At 35.1% G+C, this 21,280-nt stretch overlaps 1 protein-coding gene across 3 annotated transcripts in view; it reads right to left on the bottom strand.

Annotated features, from left to right (window-relative positions):
• The window catches only part of LOC150100738 (beta-galactosidase-like), a 381,618-nt gene that overhangs the window by 244,098 nt on the left and 116,240 nt on the right, over nt 1-21,280 (bottom strand). For 2 of the 3 annotated variants that reach the window (XM_090401983.1, XM_090401982.1), the window contains exons 4-5: nt 20,414-20,583; nt 680-830 (exon numbers count right to left, since the gene is read on the bottom strand). In XM_090401983.1, the coding sequence (XP_090258109.1) occupies nt 680-830; nt 20,414-20,583 (321 nt within the window). The remainder of the gene's footprint in view (nt 1-679; nt 831-20,413; nt 20,584-21,280) is intronic. The other variant, XM_090401984.1, reaches the window with a different exon arrangement.

Genomic DNA, 21,280 nt, shown 5'->3' with positions numbered 1-21,280 from the left:
AGTAACGTGTGATGGTAAATGGAGTAGGTGATGAAGAATGAATGCATGTATGCCAATGGAAACTTCACCATCAAATGAAAAGATGTAACCTGAGCATGATGTTAAACAAGATTCAACTATACTTTGTACAAAGAACTGCATAGTCTTGTGGAAATGTTGCTTATTCCATAATGTTAGGCCACCTAAATAAGGATTGTTATTAGTTTAAATTCTAGTCTCTCTGACTAGAGAAACTTTTTTTAGGACGATCTTCAGCTGATTCTTTAATTACTCAATCTTTAGTGAAAGCATGTAAGGTAGACTCTCGTTCCAGAAGTTTAAGTTTTTAATCCTGCAACTCAAAATTAATGGCAAGATTCAACTGATTTCCGACAATAATGCATGTGAGGGTAACAAAATGGCTCTCTTGTCACATGTATTCTCACTCTGGAGTCTCAAAGGGTATCATTAGTCCTGAACTCAGCTATTAATGATTATTAAGGATGGACACCAGATGCCAACTGATTTCCTAAAAGTTAGTCAAGACTATAAAAGTTCTGCCTGCACTCCTTGGGAAACAAAAAGGCATTAGTGGATTTATTTATTTATTTCTATTGTGTATAAATATATAATTTCACTAAACATTATGAATTTGTACAAGAAAATAATACTTTGTCATATTTTAAAATAACATTTTTACCATATCTCTTTCAGCATCAATATATGGACCTGGTCTCAGAATTACCAGAAGTTGTTGGTCAGCAGCAGTTTTAAGAAATGACACTAAATCATTATTCCCATTGAAGTTGTAAATTCCAGGTTCTGGTTCATGCTGACTCCATTCCACATAGCTAAAAAAAATGAAAAAGAAATGCTGTTAAGCAAAATTTTTAAGCATTTTTAAAACATATTCTTGATTCACGATTTATTTATTATACAGGCATTTCAAATTAAAGTACCCCTATTCAGAGCAATCTGCAGAGAGAGAGAGAACCAGAAGAAATGATCAGATGAAGTCAGTAGAGATGAAATGCCTTCAAACTTGGTAGGTGCCCTAATCAGATCATTGGGAAAAGATTTTGAAAATAAAAAAAAAAATAGGATAAAGAGGCTATTCGCTATTTTTCCGGTGGCGTAACTTAAGATAAGGGGATGATAAATCCCTCAATATTTTAAAGCCGGATACGAAACTCAGAGATCAAAATCTATCAAAATCTAAGTTTCCTGCCGAAGAACTATCGGCGAGTCCAAACGTAAGTCAACACCTGGGTAGTACAACACTAGGGCAACTCGGAGCAAAGGTGGAGCAAGATCCATCACTATTCTTAATATTTTCTCATAATGTAAAATGCAGCTCCTAGGAGATGTATATTATTGTTTTACATTATGAGGAGAGGTCACTACCCAGACTGGTTTGAACCTTTATTGAGGTCTCATCAGTGAGTAGGTAAACCTGGAATACCAAGGTTTAAGTGAACCGCACTTACATATACCCCTACTAACGAATTGCCAGACCGGTGTACCCATATATTATTATTACTACGATAAAGAGCCAAGAGGCTATTTTTCCAGTACCATAAATTAAGTTAAGGGAATAATAAAAAAAAATAAAAAAAATAAAAAAAATAGCCTCTTGGCTCTTTATTGTAGTAATAATAATATATGGGTATACTGGTCTGGCAATTCGTTAGTAGGGGTATATGTAAGTTTGGTTCACTTAAACCTTGGTATTCCAAGTCTACCTACTCACTGATGAGACCTTAATAAAGGTTGAAACCAGTCTGGGTAGTGACCTCTCCTCATAATGTAAAAACAGTAATACATCTCCTAGGAGCTGCGTTTTACATTATGAGAAAATATTAAGGATAGTGATGGAGCTTGCTCTGCCTTTGCTCCAAGTTGCCCTAGTGTTGTGCTACCCAGGTGTTGACTTACGCTTGGACTCGCCGATAGTTCTTCGGCAGGAAACTCTTACATTTTGATCTCTGAGTTTCGTATCTGGCTTTAAAATAATGAGCGATTTATTATCCCCTTAACCTAAAAAAAATTAGTTCAAAAAATGACTGATAGGGGTAATGTGGCACTGTGAGTGAGAAAAAAAGATAGTGAATTTTGCATACCAAATGAGCCATAAGGAGTATGAACAAAAGAGCAAGACTGACTTTAAACTCATTCGACTTGCATGATGATTTTCACTTTCCCTGAACATGCCTTGCTTGTGAAGTGTTTCTATAGGAATAGGAATGGGGAAAAGGCTGCAGCAAAGCTCCACAAGGACAGGTGCCTGAAAACTTTGGGAAAAAATCCTGTGACACCAAATGTAGTGGGATGCATAGTTCATTGATTTGAAGAAAGAGAGAGTCCAACCTTGAAGAGGGCATAAATCTGAAATTCTGAAAATGACTGAAGAGGTTGCAACTGCAGTTAGTTGAGCAGTGAAATGAGAATGCTGTAGGTTCGTGCAGTACACATGCTGTAACATGAATAAACACTCAGTACAATTTAATGTAATAACTACATTAGAAAGAGAAATAATTAAACAGCAGGTGCAATCATTTCAATATTTTTTCTTTGTCAGAGACATCTTTAGGAATACAATGTTACAATTGTAATTTTTCTTCTTTAAGTGACATCTTCTATCGGTCAATGACCAACTTCACAAATTTTGAGCGATCCTCAGACAGTCTGAACAATCCCTCAGAGCTCGTGCCAGTCCACTGTCTTATGTCTACCAGCCAAGATTTTCTTTGTCTTCCTTGTCCTCTTCTTCCATTTATCATCCCTTTTATAATCAATTGAAGTATCTTATTTTTGAAGTTTTGGCTCATTTCTCTCTTATTCCATATAAATTTATTTAGCTGGCTACCCACCATACCAGCTTTGCTTATTTGGCTGTCTATTTCCATAGTTAACCTGCCATCTTCACTATGAAACTATAAAAATTGTGCCTAAATAACTGAAATATTTTACTTGTTCTATAGGATCGCCATTCAGAATACAGCTGAAGGTTTCTATGCCAATGCCTATTTCATACTTTTAATCTTTTTATTGCTGATTTTCATGCCAAATTTGTTACAGCTGTTATTCAATTTAATTAGACTTGCACTAGTGTTTAGGAGTACATTATCTGTATAAAGCAAAGAGCTACGTTTGACATCTCCAATTCTAATATTAAGCCTAATGCCACTTTCTTTCATAATGTGATCCATATAGATGATGAATAGGAGTGGAGATAATGTGCATCCTTGTCTTACCCCTGATTTTACATCAAACCATCTTCCTGTATTTCCTTCAATTCTGACTGCTAACTGACAACTTAAGTATTGACTATGTATTGCTTTGTATAATACTCTATTCACCCCATATAATTGTAGTGTTTTGAAAAGCACCTCTGGGCACCTTTTCATATGCCTTTTCCAGATCTACAACTTAAGTACAGATCCTTGTCATATTCCCACGATTTTTCAACTATTTGTCTTAAAGTGAAAATCTGATCTTGACAACCTCTATTTGGCCTGAACCAAGCTTGCTCTTTTCCAAGTTTCTCTTCCACAATCTTTCTCAACCTCTTTTCAAGTATATTTGCATAAATTTACCTGGAACACTTAGTAGAGAAATTCCTCTGTAATTCTCACATTCAGTTTTATTCCCTTTTTTATACATGGGTACTATAAGAGCTCTACTCCAATCATCAGGAATTCAACCTTCTGACCAGACCCTCTGAACTGTGCAGTGTAGCAACTGCAAAACTCATATCTCCATACTTAAGAATTTCTGGTCGGATATCATCTACTCCAGCTGCCTTTCCACATTTCAAGTTTTTGGCAGCTTTTTCTACCCCAAGTATTGATATGTGCTCCTCTTTGCATTCCTCTTGAAAATTTTCTAGTATGGTTCTGTCATTGCTTGGATCATTTAACAGCCTTTCAAAGCAATTACTACAGACGTGCATCTTTATGCTGAAATATGGTGTTAGTAATGACTAGTCCATGTCCTGAGCAAAGTCCAGTAAATACTTACCATTATTATCAGCTTTGCCCTTTTCTCTAAATTTTCCCAAGATGTTCCTATGTGACTAGTGGGATTCATTTCCTGCTCTGCTGTTCAGATCTCCAATAATGAACACTTCTGCCATTTTCTTTATGTCAGCTGCATGTTCTAATGACTCAAAATGGAGGTATAAACAATTTTTGCCTATGGTCCCACAGAAGGTTCTTCTAAGAAGAACCTTCTGTGGGACCATAGGTAAAAATAAGTTTCATTGCCCATGTTCCCATTTTGAAGTTTGCACAAATAACTCTACTTGAAACTGCCCTCCAATCAAGAAGTTTATTTTCCAGGTTGGGTATTGAATGCTATCGCTACTCCTTCCTTTCCTTCATTATTTTTGTCTGAAAATAACATCCCATACTTATTATTTAGTAAGATCTCACCTCCCCAGCCAGCATGAAATCTGATCATATTGTACTATCATATTGATTTGTGGTTTAAGCCAATAGAGAGTACAATTTGGTCGGCTAAGTCCCAAATTTCCAGTCCTTCCTAATGATGTATCATCACATCCTATTATCTATCATCTATTGATAGCATTTAATTTTTAAAATTTTCACAATTTTTACTTTTATTTTTATAACTACCTAAACTACCTAACCCAACTCTTCACCTATTGCCTTATCTTTTCCTTTCTCATAACACCTGACGAAAGCAACAAACATTTATCCTACAGCCACCTTTATTAAGACTCATATCTCCACGAAAGAGTTGGGGAATTGGAAAAATTGAGCCTTACTGGGTCATCTTTGCAAACTAATAATAATAACAGCAAATGCAAAAGCATGCTAATGAATCCCTGCCAATCAGTCTTCCCTAACCACTAACCCCCAAGACACTCTCTGGATGCAAAAAAGACAAAGAAAAAACAACACTCACCACTAACCCTTAGTTTAAAAACAAATATCCATACAAAAATTAGAGAATAAGAAAAAATAAATAAATGAACTCCCAAAAAAAATAAATAAATGAGCATAAAATAATGTAAACTACTGTCTAGCCCAGAGAATGAATAGAATTTGAGTTTGGGTACCTGTCCTCCCCCAAAATGGAGAGAATGCCTACCCCAACCAGCATAAGTTCCATAGGATGAAATCCTAGAATACTTAGAACTAGCTTCCTAAACCTTTCTAAATCCTCCCTTCTCTTCAGAAGATAAAATTTTACTTCCTCTTTCTTGTCTCTTAAAGTCATAGTCTCGCATAAGTCTACCAAGCTGCAGGAAACTTGTTTCTGAAAACAGGCTGAAATCTAGGACAGGGTATCCCTCCTGGTGGAAGCAGATAATGACAGTACAGTTATCCCTCAACTTATGTCCGGATTCCGTTCCATCCTGCAGGACATAAGTTGAATCGGACGTAAATCGATACATTTAATCAACACAGTTATAGGGGTTAGGGACTTAACTGTAATAAGTATACTGTCATTTTAATTTTTAAATCTTATTATAAAACTGTATTGTGTATGTTACCGCCACTATAAAACAGGAGAACAATCACCCAGATCTTCCTCCACAATCACATCTTCATTACCTTCCCTGTGTGAACGATCAGGCTGCGGCTCTTCTGGTGTAACCTTTGTTTTTTTGATGAAAATGTCCAATGTGCTTTGCTTATTCCTCTTCTTCTTTTCATCATGAATTTGTTCATAGCAAGCAAACATATCATGTACTTTCGTTTCTATTAAGTAGCATTCAACATTGGGGTCCATGTCTTGAGCCATTTTGAGAACATCGCTAACTGCAAAGAACATTTCTGCTAGATCCTTCACAGTAAATTGTTTAATAATCTCTCCTGTTTCTCTTTTCCCTCTTCCTTTTCTCGTTTTTCTTCTTCTGCAATACTTGTTCCTGCAGTTCGACAAATTCTTCGTTGGTCAACTCTTCAGGGGGACCTTTCTATGAGTTGAATTATGTCGTCATCATTCACTTCGAGATTAAGATTGTTTTCTAGGCCCACTATTATAAACTTCCAAAATCATGCACAAACCTTTTTAATGTCTTTTTCCAGATGCCACCCATATACTAATAAGAAGTCACTTCGTCCCAAGCCACAGCAATATTTTAAATAGCATGATAAATATTTAATGTTTTCTAGAATTGCATGAGAGTCTGGTCACTTCCTTCAGTAGCAGAAATGGCTTGTGAAAAAAGTTCTCCTTTGATAATAAGCCTTAAACACTGCAAGAAAAAACACTCCCTGATCCATTGGTTGGATCAATGAAGTAGTGTTTGGTGGGAAAAAGATGACCTTGAACTTGGCGAAGATCACCGGTATAAGACGGATGACCTGGAGCATTATCTAGAATTAAGAATTAATAAAATTTTAAATTCTACATTTTATTTCACACAATAGCTTTTTATTTCACTCATTTAACAGTTTAACAGTTTACTAAGGCATCCTCAAACAATTTTTGAATCATGTCATCCACGACTTCTTATTGCTCCGATAATGAACTGTGAGTATGCTTCCTAATGTTTTTGAAGCTTCGTGGATTCTCACTGTGCCATATAACAAATAGTTTCAGTTTATATCTAGCCACATTACCTGTAACAGAATGGTAACACAGGCATTAGGAGTCTTGAAACTAGGTATAGATTTGAGCTTTTTTGTGGATGAATGTCCACTCGGGCATTTTTTTCCAAATCAAGGTTGTCTCATCCATATGAAATATTTGCAGCGGAAAATAATTTTCCTCCGTAATAATTTTATCCAATTTTTCCACAAACTCCTTGTCAGCCTTCTTAGCACTTGCAGATTCCCACACATTTTCACATTATGCAGCTTAAAATGCTGTGTGAATCTCATGAACTAAATGGAAGAAGCATTGAATTCGTAGTCATAATCGGGTTTTGTTTTCTCTTTCATCATATTGAAGAGACTTAGTGTCTTAGAGGTTATGGTCACAGGGCTAAGGGGGGTATGCGCTTTTGGTTCAGGTCCTCTATCCATGATGCAAGTAGCTTTTCCAAGTAGCTTGACGAAACAATGACAAGGTCCTATCACCGATAGGACCTTGTCATTGTTTTGTCACTATCATCGATTTAATGGAAGCAGATCCTTTCACAGCCTCTATGATTTTATCGTTATTTTTCAAAATGAACATCACTGTAGAATGAGACCATCCAAAGTCATGTGCAATCACATTAACGGGCTTAGCAGCTTCATGTTGCTTTATAACTTGCAACTTCGTTTCAAGATCAATTACTCGCCTCTTTTTCTGTGATTCTTTACTGGGTATTTTGATTGTGCGTGTAGGGGCCATGTTGCACAAAACATCACGAAATATTTAACGATAAATACACAAATAACCTATTTCTCAAACACAAAATCAACAGAGGAACTATTGAAGACACGTGCCGACTGCTGAAAGCACTGTTGTCACTGTGCATGCTTTATCTTATGCTTGCTTGTGTCTTGTTCGAAAGTATAGCCGAAAATGTTATTTATTCCCTTATGGGATCACAGATGTATCTTCAAAAGGACATAACTCAAACGGACATAAGTCGAGGGATGACTGTACTCAGAAAACATGATGACAGACAACAAAGGAATCAGTGAAAGACAGAGTGGTGGAAGGCGACTGAAGCCACTCTGACTGTAAATGAATACAGCCTTTATCTGTTTTTGGTGGGTGAAAGCCCGGTACCACTAATAAAAAGTCACTTTAAGCCATTATGGGCTGATAACAACACAATTTAAAGTCTCTTCCAGACAAATTATCCTCACCTTCCCATGCCCATTTCCACAATTAAGGCTCTGATCTGGTAAAGTGTATTGCTACCTTAAATGAATGTCTTCCTTAATAGGAGGATATGCCAACCAGACTGCTAGGTGGTAAATGTCTTTCATTTCCTGGTGAAACACCAACTCTCTGCTTTTTAGAGGTGTAAAGAAGCTACTATCATGTTTCATCCCTAGAATAGGATCTCTGACTTCAGTTTCATCTTCCCCCCCCCCCTCTTCTTCCCACATGCAATGTGGTTAGGACCTTGTTGGACATGCTTAACACACTGTTATTATTATTCAACTATGAAGCCAGTTTCTGCTCCCTTTTGAGGGTAAAGCAGTAAAACAGCTTTCTGCATGCTGACTGCTGGATGGTACACAGGACCAAATCCAATGGTAATGTGCTTACACTGGAAGAAGGCCACTTTATTACACTGCAGCAAGTAGAAGTACGAAACATTATTCCTTGAATCAGCTTCAGCTCTGAAAAACTTCCCAAACCTCAACAAATTTGGGTGCATGAGACTGCCCCAAATTTGGGAAGCTTACGTTCTAAGATTGTCAGCCCAAAAGCCAAGACAACCCAATTCAGCCTGCTGGGAGGGGGGGGTCACCTTTTAGGACTCTAGAACTGATTTCAGTTGCCTTTCTTCAGCATCATTTGCTTAGTGTGAGTGCCTGCATGCAGATACATAACATTGTTTTGTGATCCCCTGAAGATGGCATTGTAACATTGTCGAAATATAAGTAGTTATTAATTAAAGTTTTTATAATTAATAATTTATTTTATGTTGTCATTTCCTAAAAATTTAGAAGTATGTCTAACCAATGTATAAGCTTATCTACAAGAATTAGGAGCAACATTATATTCAGAAATTTAAAAAACATTATAATAATATTATATTATTACAATAAAGAGCCAAGAGGCTATTTTTCTGGTAGCGTAATGAGGGATTTATTATCCCCTTAACTTAATATTATATTATAATAATATTATAGAATAATATTATTATAGATTATATAATATAAGACTTAATGCAGAAACAAAGCATCTGTGAGAGAAAAAAAATCTGTGAGTGGATTTTTTTTATTTTTCCCCACTACAGTTGAGCATCCTTATGGAGGATTTTGAGTTTATGCAGTGTTAGGAGGAGCTCTGTAGCTCAGTCGGTATAGACAAAGCATTTGGTCGGAAAGACCTGGGTTCAATTCCCGTTCAAGATGTGAGGAACCTTTATCTGGTCTCTTTCAACTAAAGGTGAGTTAGTCAGTCTTGTACAGAGGTAGAGGGGTTTTTTCACCTGGAAACTCGGGTTTATCATCCCTCAGAACAGACAAACTGGCCCCGTGAACACACATGAATTACTGGCATAAATACTTACAATATGTGGAAGAGATAGGGTCCTCACCACATGTCGTTACGTCCATAGTTAACCATGAGTCCATCTTGGTAGTCAACCTCCTAGATAGGAGACAGCACATGAATGGAAGTGTGAGTTGTGAGATGTGAAATAGTTTGTTGGAATCTGAAAAGGGTGTGGATGTGATATGTTTGTCCCAGAATAGGCTAGACGTGAAAGTCAACCCAAGAAGAGAAAACTAATCTTGATTGAAGAATGAAATATTATTAGGAGTAAAAGGAGTGAAGTAAGATCTTTCTTCTGGGAAATAAAACAGAATTATATTTTGATAATATTGAAATTCACTAGATTATATTCACCCTACTTGAGAATGATGTTTTTATTTTCAGTTTGAAGATCAGTTTTTAAGTTCAGTTATAAATTTGAAGCATAAATCATTTGAACACTACAAGAGTGCGGTGGAGTGTATTTCAGCAAAGCTATAAACCAGTGGTGTGCTCCAGGGATTGTTATCAGTTCAATGTGTAAGTGTTAAGTTATGCACTTTGCTGTGATGAGATATCCAGTGGCATATTATATTGGTGGAATTATGCTTGGTTCACAGACAATTCATCGCCGACAGTTCGTAGAAGTGCAGACAAACCATCACAAGAAAATTTGTCGCGGAGAAAATTCATCATGGGGGGAAAATTCGTCGAGTGGAAAATTCATCACAGAAAAAATTCGTTGAAAGCATTAATCGCTACAAAATTGAAATGATATTGCATTGATATCGATATATGAAAAGTAAATGCAGTGCAATATAAATTTCACAAAATATAGTTTTTTATGTATTATTTGTTTAGATTTTAATTAGATTTTCATAATATTTTTATTCTTATACAATGAAAGTAATATATTATTGATCAAGGGTCCTAATTTCTGTTTTGTCTTAAAAAGTCATAAATATTTTTTATTACTTAAATACTGCAGGTTCTGTTGATGAAATATTAACATTTACAAAACTGGAATAGGTATAGGGAGAAAGGGCATCACATTTAAGAATATTAATTCTGCGAACCGTTCATTATATTTCTGTGCACTTAGACACCCATGCAGATATGATATTCGTAAATATACGAGTGTGGCCTGAAAAGTTCTTGGTCTAACAAGGAAAAAACGAATTTATAATTTCAAAATTATTTTTATTTTTCAACATAATCTCCTTTAAGACTAACACATTTATTCCAGCAAATAAATAAATATTATCCCGTCCCTGTAGTGGTTCTCAATAAGATCTGCAAAATACACCTCCACAGCTGCAATCACCTCTTGATTCAAAGAAAAATGTTGACCAGTGAGGAAGGGTTTTAGTTTTGGGAAGAAATAGAAGTCAGAGGGAACTAAATCTGGGGAATAGAGTGGATGTTCCAACAATTCATTGTGCAGATCCCTTAATTTTCCCATTACCAAAACACCTTTGTGGGCAGGTGCATTATCCTGATGAAAGATGATTTTTTTCTTCTGCAAACTGGGTGTTTAATCACAAATTTTTTTGTCTAGTCTGGTTAAAAGATTGGAATAATGTTCCCTGGTTACTGTTTTAATCTTTTCAAGATAATTAATAAACAAAATGCCTTTAGCATCCCAAAACACCGATGCCATGATCTTTCCTGCTGATGGAAGAGACTTTGTCTTCTTCGCCGCTAAACAACCGGCTTTTGTCCACTGTTTTGATGCTGTTTGGATTCTGGTGTGTAATGGTGAATCCAAGTCTCATCCATAGTAATAAATCGATGCACAAAATCAGTTTTATTTGTCTTAAAACGCTCCAAGCACTGTTCAGAGATTTTCATGCGAGTGCATTTTTGATATGCTGTGAGCAAGCTTGGCATCCATCTTGCACAAAGCTTTTTCATTTGCAATTCTTCTTGCAAAATATATCCTACACGTTCTTTTGAAATGCCTGTAGTCTCAGCAATTTCACACACTTTGACTTGCCGGTCATCCAATACCATATCGTGCACTGATCAATGATTTTTGGTGGTGTTACATTTTTTGGACGTCCTTCACACGGATCATCTTCAAGGCTAGTACGGCCACGTTTAAACATGGCAGCCCATTTCTTAATTGTCGAAAATAAAGTAGAAGAGTGCCCATAAACTTTTATGAACTTCGAACGAATTTCTTTTGGCATTAAACCTTCTTTTACAAAGAATTTTATAACTCAATTTTATCCATTTCAAGGGATACAGACAAAACTTTTACTTCAGACAGCTGTATAAAACAAAATACTTGATAGAATGACTTGAAATTTCACATGGATGCTTAAGACAGATGTGCAACTTAGAAAAAAAAAAAATCTTGCCAATAGTGTTGCCATCTATGGTTGAGGCCAAGAACTTTTTAGACCACCCTCGTATAACTGAAATATTATTATCATTATTATTTGACATCTCCAAGGAGTCCAAGTACTAATTGAGGGAAGGCGCCAGGTCTAGAACTCTGTCTTCAACATTCAATCACCAACTGACTGCTACTACACCAATGTCATCTATCGCCGATCATCACTCGTATTTCCACAGATGATCACAAATATCCATGTCCATGGCGGGATATGAACCAGCAGCATTTTGGCTGGAGAGCAGATAAGCTATCCATTCAGCCAACCAAGCCAGCCATTTCTTAAAATTTTTTGGATAATTTCTTCAATTTTTTAAAAAATATTTCTTATATGGGAAATATTTCTTTTTTTTTTTCACATATATCCGCAATGAATAACTTTATACCGAATAAAAATTTTCAAAAAGCTAAATATAATCAAAATAGTAAATAATATATAAAATATTTTTTAATTCTTTAAAATATTTCTTAAATTATTTTAAAAAATATTTTAAAAGAAATATTTTTTAAAATATTTCTTATATGGAAAATTTTTTTCACATATATCCGTGATGAATTTTAGTGCAATTAATTTTCCCCACAATTAATTTTCCTTCGCGATGAATTTTACTCATGATGAATAGTCTCTGCAATGAACTGTCCGGACACGATTATGCTATGCTTGGAGTGACTGACAAGGCTAGAGATCTTGAAGTCATGGTGGAAAGGAATTTAAAGTTCAAGGATCACATCGAAAATTTCAAATATAATCCAGAGGATAACTGCAATGTTGAAATGAACACTGACATGTAAAGATATAGAAGTCATTTTTCCTCTTTGCAAGGCCTTGATACAACCACAGCTGGACTACTGTGTGTAGATTTAGTCTCCTGGGCTCAGAGGGAATATAGAAGCTGTGGAAAGAGTGCAAATAAGAGTTACAATGATGACAGCAGAATTATGGAATGTAAATTATGAGAGCAGATTGAGGGTATGTGGGCTTCAGACACTGGAAGACAGTAGAAATAGGGACGATATGATAGAGGTCTATAAACTTTAGATAAGATTATAGAATATTGGTTTGATACAATTTTTCATTATATGGATGGTGGTGAGAGAACAAGGAGGCATCTGTGGAAGTTAAGTTTGTGTATAGTTAAGAAAGTGCATCAGAGCTAGATTTTTCTCACACAGAACCATGAGCATCTTTAAGGGTTTTTTTTTCGATTGAAGGTGAGTTAGCTGATCTCATACAGAGGTAGCAAGTTTTTTTTTTTTTTTATCCTGGAACTCAGGTTTTTCATCCTGCATACAGACAAATTAGCCTTCAGGAAACATGCAATTTACATACAAAAAATTACTAGTGGTGGGCAGTAGCGATGGTGATGAAGAGTTGTAGAATAGGTGTCCTTTCTTGATGAGTCTTTAGACTTCTTGGTGGTGTCACGAAATAATAATAATAATAATAATAATAATAATAATAATGAGTGAGTGGAACAGTTTGCCTGTAAAAGTGGTGAGTGTATCTAGTGTGAATGAGTTTAAAAGAAGGTATGACAACTAGTGTGGGTGACATATGGCCTCCCTTGAAGAGTCCTTGACTCGATGAGGGATGCCATAATAATAATAATTTTAGTAATACTGTTCATTTTTAATGAAAAAATTGTAGCACTCCTGTTTTTTTTAATTTATTTGTTTTTATTTTTATTTTATATACAGATTTATATTACTTTCCAGAAAGTCCAAACTGAGATCTGATAATTCTTGAAGAGCATTGCACATTAAACCTAAGTCTAATATAAAAGTTGTATTTGTAAGTTTTTTCTGTAGTCCTTCATATGTGGATCTTTCCTTTTCCTCTCAAACCAAAAGGAAAGATCTGAGACCAAAAAGAAACTAATGTTTCAAACAACTGAAACAGATCTGAAACTCGATGGTGACAATGTGTGTGCTTAAAATTCTTCAAATTTTAATAATTTAATATCAACTGAGTTTGCACATACTTTTAATTTTCAGGCATATTTTGGTGATGTGCTATCTTGTTCTTCATCCTATAATCTATAAAGGACTGTAGAGTAAATATTAGGAATTCCTCACAGAAATCTTCCATTCAGTCCTTGATTGACACTTTGCTTTCAGCTCTGTAAGTGAAGCACCTGTCCAATTTTATATATTGTCTATCCACTTTATTCTAGCTCTACCTCTTTTTTGAGTTCCTGGAATAAGTCCTTCAAGAACTTGCACTGGTCAACTATATGATCTGATGACAGTACCAAACCACATAAGTTGTTTCCTTTGAATTTTAGTTATGATGTTATCTCTTGGACCAGCAAAAGAACTGATTCTTTGTCTTACTTCAAAATATGTGATGTGAAGAGTGTATTGTATTTTTAGGAGTCATCTATAGTACCTCATTTCAAATGCCAGCTATCTCTTTTCATCTTCTATACTTGATGTAAAGTTTGCCAATAAATGCTTTAAATCTATTGACATCTGCAATGGATTTCACAGTATAACCAAACAGTTCTAATCAGAAATCCCACTTGTAGAACCTATCATAACAGCTGTACCATCATGTGACACAAACTAACTGAGATTTTAAATAATTTTCCATCATACCTTATGACCGAAGATAATTGACCAGGGAATTAAATATCCCTTCTGCAGTAACACTCTCGTGTTTGATCAAGTCCAAAAACAAATTTACAGCTGAGCTCATTCACACAGATTTTCAAGGGGCTATTTCTCAACTTCTGTAAGCAGTGTTATAACTTCATATCCCATGTTTCCCTATGATCAAAATTTTTCTTTCTTAAAGAGCTATTGCTGTCTACCTTTCCATTCCTTAGAAGTCTTCATGCCCATCTTTCAACTTGAAGAGTTCCAATTCATTTACATAATGCATGTCCAAGTCTTATTTTGACAATTTTCATTCAAGATTTTTATTTTATTTTATTTTTTTAATCAACAGTCCAGAAACTTTGTCAATCATTTATGTCAGTCATTCCTTGTTGCTGGATGCAGAAAACCAGTCTTTGATATAGTCTTTGTAGTTAACGCTTCACTCATTTTCTCACTAATTTTAATTTCTTAACTGTGGAATGGGAGGAGAAACTATTAATTATTTTTAATGTTTCCAATACGGTTCAAGACAACTTTTTTATTACTTTTTAGATGAACAAAACATCTGTGCAAGTCAGATAAAACCTAGTAAAATTATTTATTTAACACATTCACACGGGGCAGGGACAAATTCTCACTTGCTGCACTTGGTCTGTGCATATCTGATATATATTGGTAGCTTAGTACCGGAATAAAAATGATCCTATATATAGTGAAAACCATCTTCCTACACACTATGCTGCATAGGTACAAGAAAAACAAAGTAAAGTTTTATTGTAGCACTAAAAATTGTGCAATCACAGTCAATGTACACTTATTTAGTTGAAAATAGTTTGAGTATTTAATGTAATTAGAGACAAATAGAATGAAAATTACCCTATTTAAGAAAAACATCCTTCCTCAAAAACACACCCTAATTCATAGTCAAAAACCAAAGTAAAGTTTCATTGTAGCACTAAATACAGTCCCACAAGGCATGACTTGCAAGAGACACAGCCTCATAGTGTGCTAAGATATAAACATGAAAGTAATTTAAAAAAAGCCTAAAAGTAGTTATAAATTTTTATATTTTATTTTTTAGTACTAAAGAGAATCCCAAAGAGTTCTTTTGATATGCTGCAAGTAAAAGAAAAAATGTATACAGCAGAATGATTTTAAGGAATGCCGATGATAGGAAGGTAACTGAATCAGTCGAAATAGCAGAATTACTAAGTGAACACTTTGCAAGAGTATATCATCCAGGCGATGATATTGCAGGAATGAGGGAACTGATGGCTTACAGGAACTGAGGTGAATCAAATGGAGGTGAATAGCATATTACAGAACCTTAATGTGAATACATCTGTGGGATTGGATGGTATACCAGCTCGAGTTTTAGGTGAAGCAGCAAAGGAATTGTCAGTGTCCTTGACCATATTGTTTAATCTAAGTCTCAGCTCTGGGTTAGTCCTGAAAGGATGGAAAGAGGGGGAAAATAGTTCCATTGCATAAAGGAGGCTCCATGACTGCTGTTGCTAATTACTGACCGATCAGCATATCAGGAATCATTGTCAGAGTATTGGAGAAGTTGGTCAAGAGCAAAATACAGGAATGGATAGATGGAAATGGGATATTGTATGGGGGGGGGAGCATGGTTTTGTGAAGGGTCGATCATGCCTCAGTAACTTGCTCATGTTTTATAATACATTGATGGCTGAACTGGATAAGGGTAATGGGTTTACAGTGATACTGCTGGATTTTGCAAACGCCTTTGACAGGATACCACATGGAATTCTAATCAGTAAACTGCAGCACATGGGAATGGATACAGGGTTGGTGAGATGGATAGGAGGTTGGTTGATGGAGAGATATCAGAAAGTAGTTTATTCAGGAGTAGAGTCCAAAAGAAGGCCTGTGACTAGTGGTGTGGCACAGGGTTCTGTTCTTGGACCACTGCTATTTAATTTGTCCATTAATGATATAGGAAAGGATCTGAGAGGAATTTTTCAGTTTATTTGCTGATGATGCAAAGTTGGGTAGAGCAATAGTGAATGCACACAATGTCAAAATTTTGCAGGATGATTTGGATAGATTGGCAGATTGGGCTAAGCAGAATGGATGTCAGTTTAATGTGGCAAAGTGTAAAGTTTTGGGGTGAAAAGATTATCAGCAGAATGGTTCCACCACATTGGTGGAACCATTCTCCAGGAAGTTGATGAAGCCAGAGACTTGGGAGTGTTACTGGATAACAAAAGTGGCTAAATCAGCTCATCAGATCACTTGGTTACTGAAGTATATTTTGATGAGCAGAGACAAGCAGGTTATTGTTCCTCTTTATCGAGCCTTGATAAGACCCCATCTTGACTAATGTGTGCAGATCTGGGTGCCAGGGTTTCTTGGTGATGGAGAGGAGATAGAGAGGATCCAGAGGCAAGTGACCAAGATGGTAGCTGGTCTAGAATGAATCTTATGAGAACAAGTTGAAGATTTGCGGGTTACAGAAACTGGTTGGTAGGGCAAAAAAGGGGTGATATGATTGAGATTACCAATTAAAATTATTGAGGGGGTTTTACAAGATTAATTCAGAAGACATTTTTCAGAACAGGTGTGGTGGTGGGGGAACTAGGGGCCATCCATGGAAACTGAGCAAGAGTGTAGTTAGCAAGGGTGTTAAAACTAGGGTTTTTCTTGGAGAGAGTGGTAAATGAGTGGAATAAGCTGCTAGAGTCTGTTATGGGTGCCATGACTGTGAATGAGTTCAAAAGTATGTTAGATAATGTGCAAATGCTGAATAGTTCTTGACATGATGTTTAGGGTCTCCCTTGATGAGTCTAAGAACTTCTTGGAGTTGCCCGTAATAATAATAATAATAATAATAATAATAATAAAAAATAATAATAATAATATAGCAAATATCTTAACAATAGATGTAAGGTGAAAAAAAATACAAATTTCATTGAATAATTAAACTTATTTGAATACCAGGTAAACATGTAAAAAAAAAAAAAAAAACTGCTGAATATTGCACATTTTTAAATGTACTGCAACATCTATATGTCACATGTCACTGTTAATAAAGTTGCCAGTATGTCATAACATTGTGTACCATCCTGAAAAAAAGCACTGTATAAACATATCATGGCACACAACAACTATATAAGAACAAAATAAATTAAGCTATTGTATTTTGTTGGATTTCAAACCAGCAGCTTTGGAATACAAAAGCACTTGTCACAGAACTACAAGACACTATAATCAAGAGATTGTAGAAACACATGAAAGTGTAACAGAAAGAAGAGAACCAGCATCCTATTATGGTATGTTTTAGGACTGGAGGTATCAACTCTATGACTGTTCAGCTGGATATAATCTTAATATAATAACAGTCTTCCATACTTTGGGTAAATTAATGTACAGATGCACTTGTTAAGATTTTGGGCTTCATTGCTGATTCCAAATATAGTCTCTCCGATACATGAAAATCTTCTCTATAGTTACCATAATTTCTGTGTAGTTACCATAATACTAGTTAATCTTAGATAAGGGAAGTATATCCAACACTTCTTGTTAACTCTGACTTTCCATAGTGATCTATATCATATGGAAGGCAGGACTAATAGAACCACCATGTGACTATAATGATGATACCATTGTAGTGGTGGGAAGATTATATTTATGTAGCATTTTGGTTATGTCTTCACATGAACCTAAGACACAGAGGATATGAATAGTTTTGTTATGAGTCTAGCTGCTGTACTATGCCGATGATGGGTTTGCTAAGTGGTCCCATATCCATATACACATCAGGTATAATTGTGAGGCCCTTAAAACAGCCAGTTCAAAAATACTTTTCATTATAGAAAAGAATTGATAACTGTCAACCTTTCCTTCAAATGGTTTATTATTGTTTTCTGTTTATAGAAAGTCAATGCCCACTGGAAGATATACGCACAGCCACACCAGCACCAAGTCCAACAATACAGTATTATACAATACATAACACATAGAGCCAAGCAGACTGCAATTATCCATTCCTGAAACCTCTGTAAAATATTAAAATATTTCATGTCACACTCCAGACATACAAGATCATAGTAAAATTATTCCCATTCCATATATCTGGATATAAAAATACTACCAAAGTGCTCCATTAATATGATATTTACATCACTTTTAAATCACATATTAAACTAGCAACTGTCCTTGACCTTATCCATTCTCTTGAGTACAAATGCCACCCATCCTTTGACACCTCAAGAAATCTATCAAGTGCCACATGCTTGCGACTTATGTAGACAGAGAGATCTATTAACATGTTTGGAAGAATGGCATGATTATGGCATGTCAGGAATAAGAGATACATTGGACACCCCTTTGCAACAAGTGTAACTTCTTAATATTTGACATTTTTTAAGAGATACATTGGACACATCTTCACAACAAGTGTACCTTCTTAATATTGAACATGTTTTCTCCATCACCACATATCAATCTTACGAATGCTATAAAAAATGTGCTATAAACCTATAATACATTTAGTAGTGTAGAGGCTTAGTGTTAGATAATCTGAAAACTCTGCTAAAGGCCAAATTTGGTACTTTTTCAACAACCTGAAGCCTCTCCAAAGAGAAAGATTGTGGTCACAGTAGTTTCACACTGAGGGATGAAAATCATCTACCACCCAAGGACTGAGGATGAATGACTTCAATATAAAACTACAAATGTAAAATTAGATAGTTTTTTTGCAAATTTATGAGTTCATAGGAACAGCTTTTACTATAGTATAAGCTCAATGTAGCCACATGACTGCTGCTTCATTACAGTCACCATAACTTATTACTGAATGCAGTTACCTGAACATGTTCTTAATGAACATTTCTCTTCTATATGATGACAATAAATTTCCCTTATAATTGAGGATGAAATACGAAATTTCTGTAAAATGTCAGGATATGTATATATATATATATATATATATTTACAGAGTAATTGACTCAGTTTAATGACATGTTTATAATTATTAACTGACTTAAACACTGAGAAAAAATATAAGAGATTTAATAAAGTTTCACTACTAGTTTCATCGGAAATGTCGACTTCGTCAGGTGAATACAGTACCAGGGAGTAAACAACATCTTAAAAATATTGTACTTTAACAAACACAGAGTTTAGAACAAGTAGTAGTTGTGTTTGAAGTTGAGTTCAAGCATTAGTTCTGGCATGAAGCACTTTGCATGTGAATGATATCACAAGTACGCCAAAACTGAATTACAGTGCCATGTGAATTGGATAGACTGTAACTGAGATTGCTGTTTAGATAGGCAGAGTCGAGAGCTATTTCTTTGGATTCCAAGATATGTCTCTCTCTCTCTCTCATTCATTGGAGCATTTATGGATGTTTGAAGTTAAGTTCCAGTCTATTTGATGTTGTCGTCCTTCAACATTGGTATATTGGCAGAGAATAAAACATGGCTGAATAGGGCACTAACACGGGTTATAAGAAATGTCATGTTGATGTTCTTCTAGGGGGAGAGAGATGGACTTTTCTGTCTGGCCATAATAAGTTGTTTTAAGATGTTTTAAGATTTAAGATTTTTTAAGGTGTTGTTTACTCCCTGGTACTGTATTCACCTGACGAAGTTGGCATTTCCACTGAAACTAGTAATGAAACCTTATTAAATCTCTTATATTTTTTCTCGGTGTTTAAGTCAGTTAATAATTATAAACATATATATATATATATATATTTATATATGGGTAGGCTGTCACAGATATCAAGATAACTTATCAAAAAATATGTTAGAAATGGATAAATGGCAGATTCAAAGTCTGTTAGTAACAAGAATGAAATTAACAAGGTAAAAAACAGTCAGGTAAAGAATTGCTATGTAACAGCAAAAAAATATCATCATCAAATATCCTATAGCAGTGGTTTTTTAACTTTTAATGAATGGAACTATATTCTAAAATAAACACTGCATATTTTCTTGGAGTCCCAATTTTGAATACATTACATAACTCATTCCTGCATGATATCTCTTTCAATTTTAATTAATGAATTTCATTTATTGCCTAAAACAGAATTATCTTTCTGTTTTAGGCCACATGCAGAATATAAATAACAGTTTTCATGTTATTGTCGAATGTAAACATAAATATATTAAGTTAAATGAAAAATAAATTTTAATAAAATTTTAATATATCTTCACAGAAAAAAAAAAAAAATGCACAGATTAAAACAAAAGTTATAAGATATATGTATGCCCTACTTCATCGTAAAACATCTATAAAACCATAACAATTATAAAGGCATGTAATGAAGTGATTAATTACGTCTGAATAGTATTGAGTCCAGCTGCCTTCATCTTAATCATTCGATCCTTCCAGTAAACAAATGGTACCCGAAAATAGTGCATGGATCCTGAAACGTAACGAAATGGTTTTCCATCTTTCAAGAAACGGTTATTTTCATGATCAATAATAAATGAGTGCTCAGAAAAAACCTAGAGAGTGAAAACAAATAATAATAATAATTAAGAAATAAGTTTTTTTTTAAATTGGTGCATATCACAGAAAAATTAAAAAGTTCATATATATATTTATCAGAGCCTCTGTAGTTCATTCGGTATAGACGAAGCCTTTTGGTCAGAAAGACTTGGATTCGATTCCTGCCAGTGATATAAGAAACCTTTATCTAGGTCTCTTTTGACTAAAGGTGAGTTAGCCAGTCTCATATGGAGGTGGAGGGTTACTGATGTCTAAAACATATTCTAGACATCACCAGGAAACTTGGGTTTTTTCATCCCTCAGATCTCGCAAACTGGCCCATCAACACACACTTCTACAGACAAAAAACTACCTTACCCCTCCCCCCTGCCAACATCAGGCTCTGCAACAGTTGGTTGGGATCGAGCAGAGGAGGTTGTATCATGTAAAAAGGCTGAGCCCAAATAGATGGGATAAGGCACAAGAGGAAGAAGAATATACAGTGATATCTCAAAAATCCGAACTAATAAAAACGTTGCTCGTTTGGATTAGGGAATTTCCTCCATAGAGACAACAATAACTAGCGTTTAAGACAAAAATAATCAGATTCCAATGGTACATCAATTTAATTCTGTAAATAAATGAAGTAACTGATAGAAAAAAAGCTACTGTACCGTAATGTGAAAATTAAAAAATAATACAGTACACAAGTTT

The sequence above is a fragment of the Typopeltis vanoorti genome, chromosome 12, assembly GCF_054136105.1.
Source record: "Typopeltis vanoorti isolate ZY-2024b chromosome 12, IOZ_Tvanoo_1.0, whole genome shotgun sequence".
Classification (NCBI taxonomy): domain Eukaryota; kingdom Metazoa; phylum Arthropoda; class Arachnida; order Uropygi; family Thelyphonidae; genus Typopeltis; species Typopeltis vanoorti.
The sequence above is the reverse complement of the archived record's forward strand: the minus strand, read 5'-3'. Positions and strand labels throughout refer to the sequence as shown.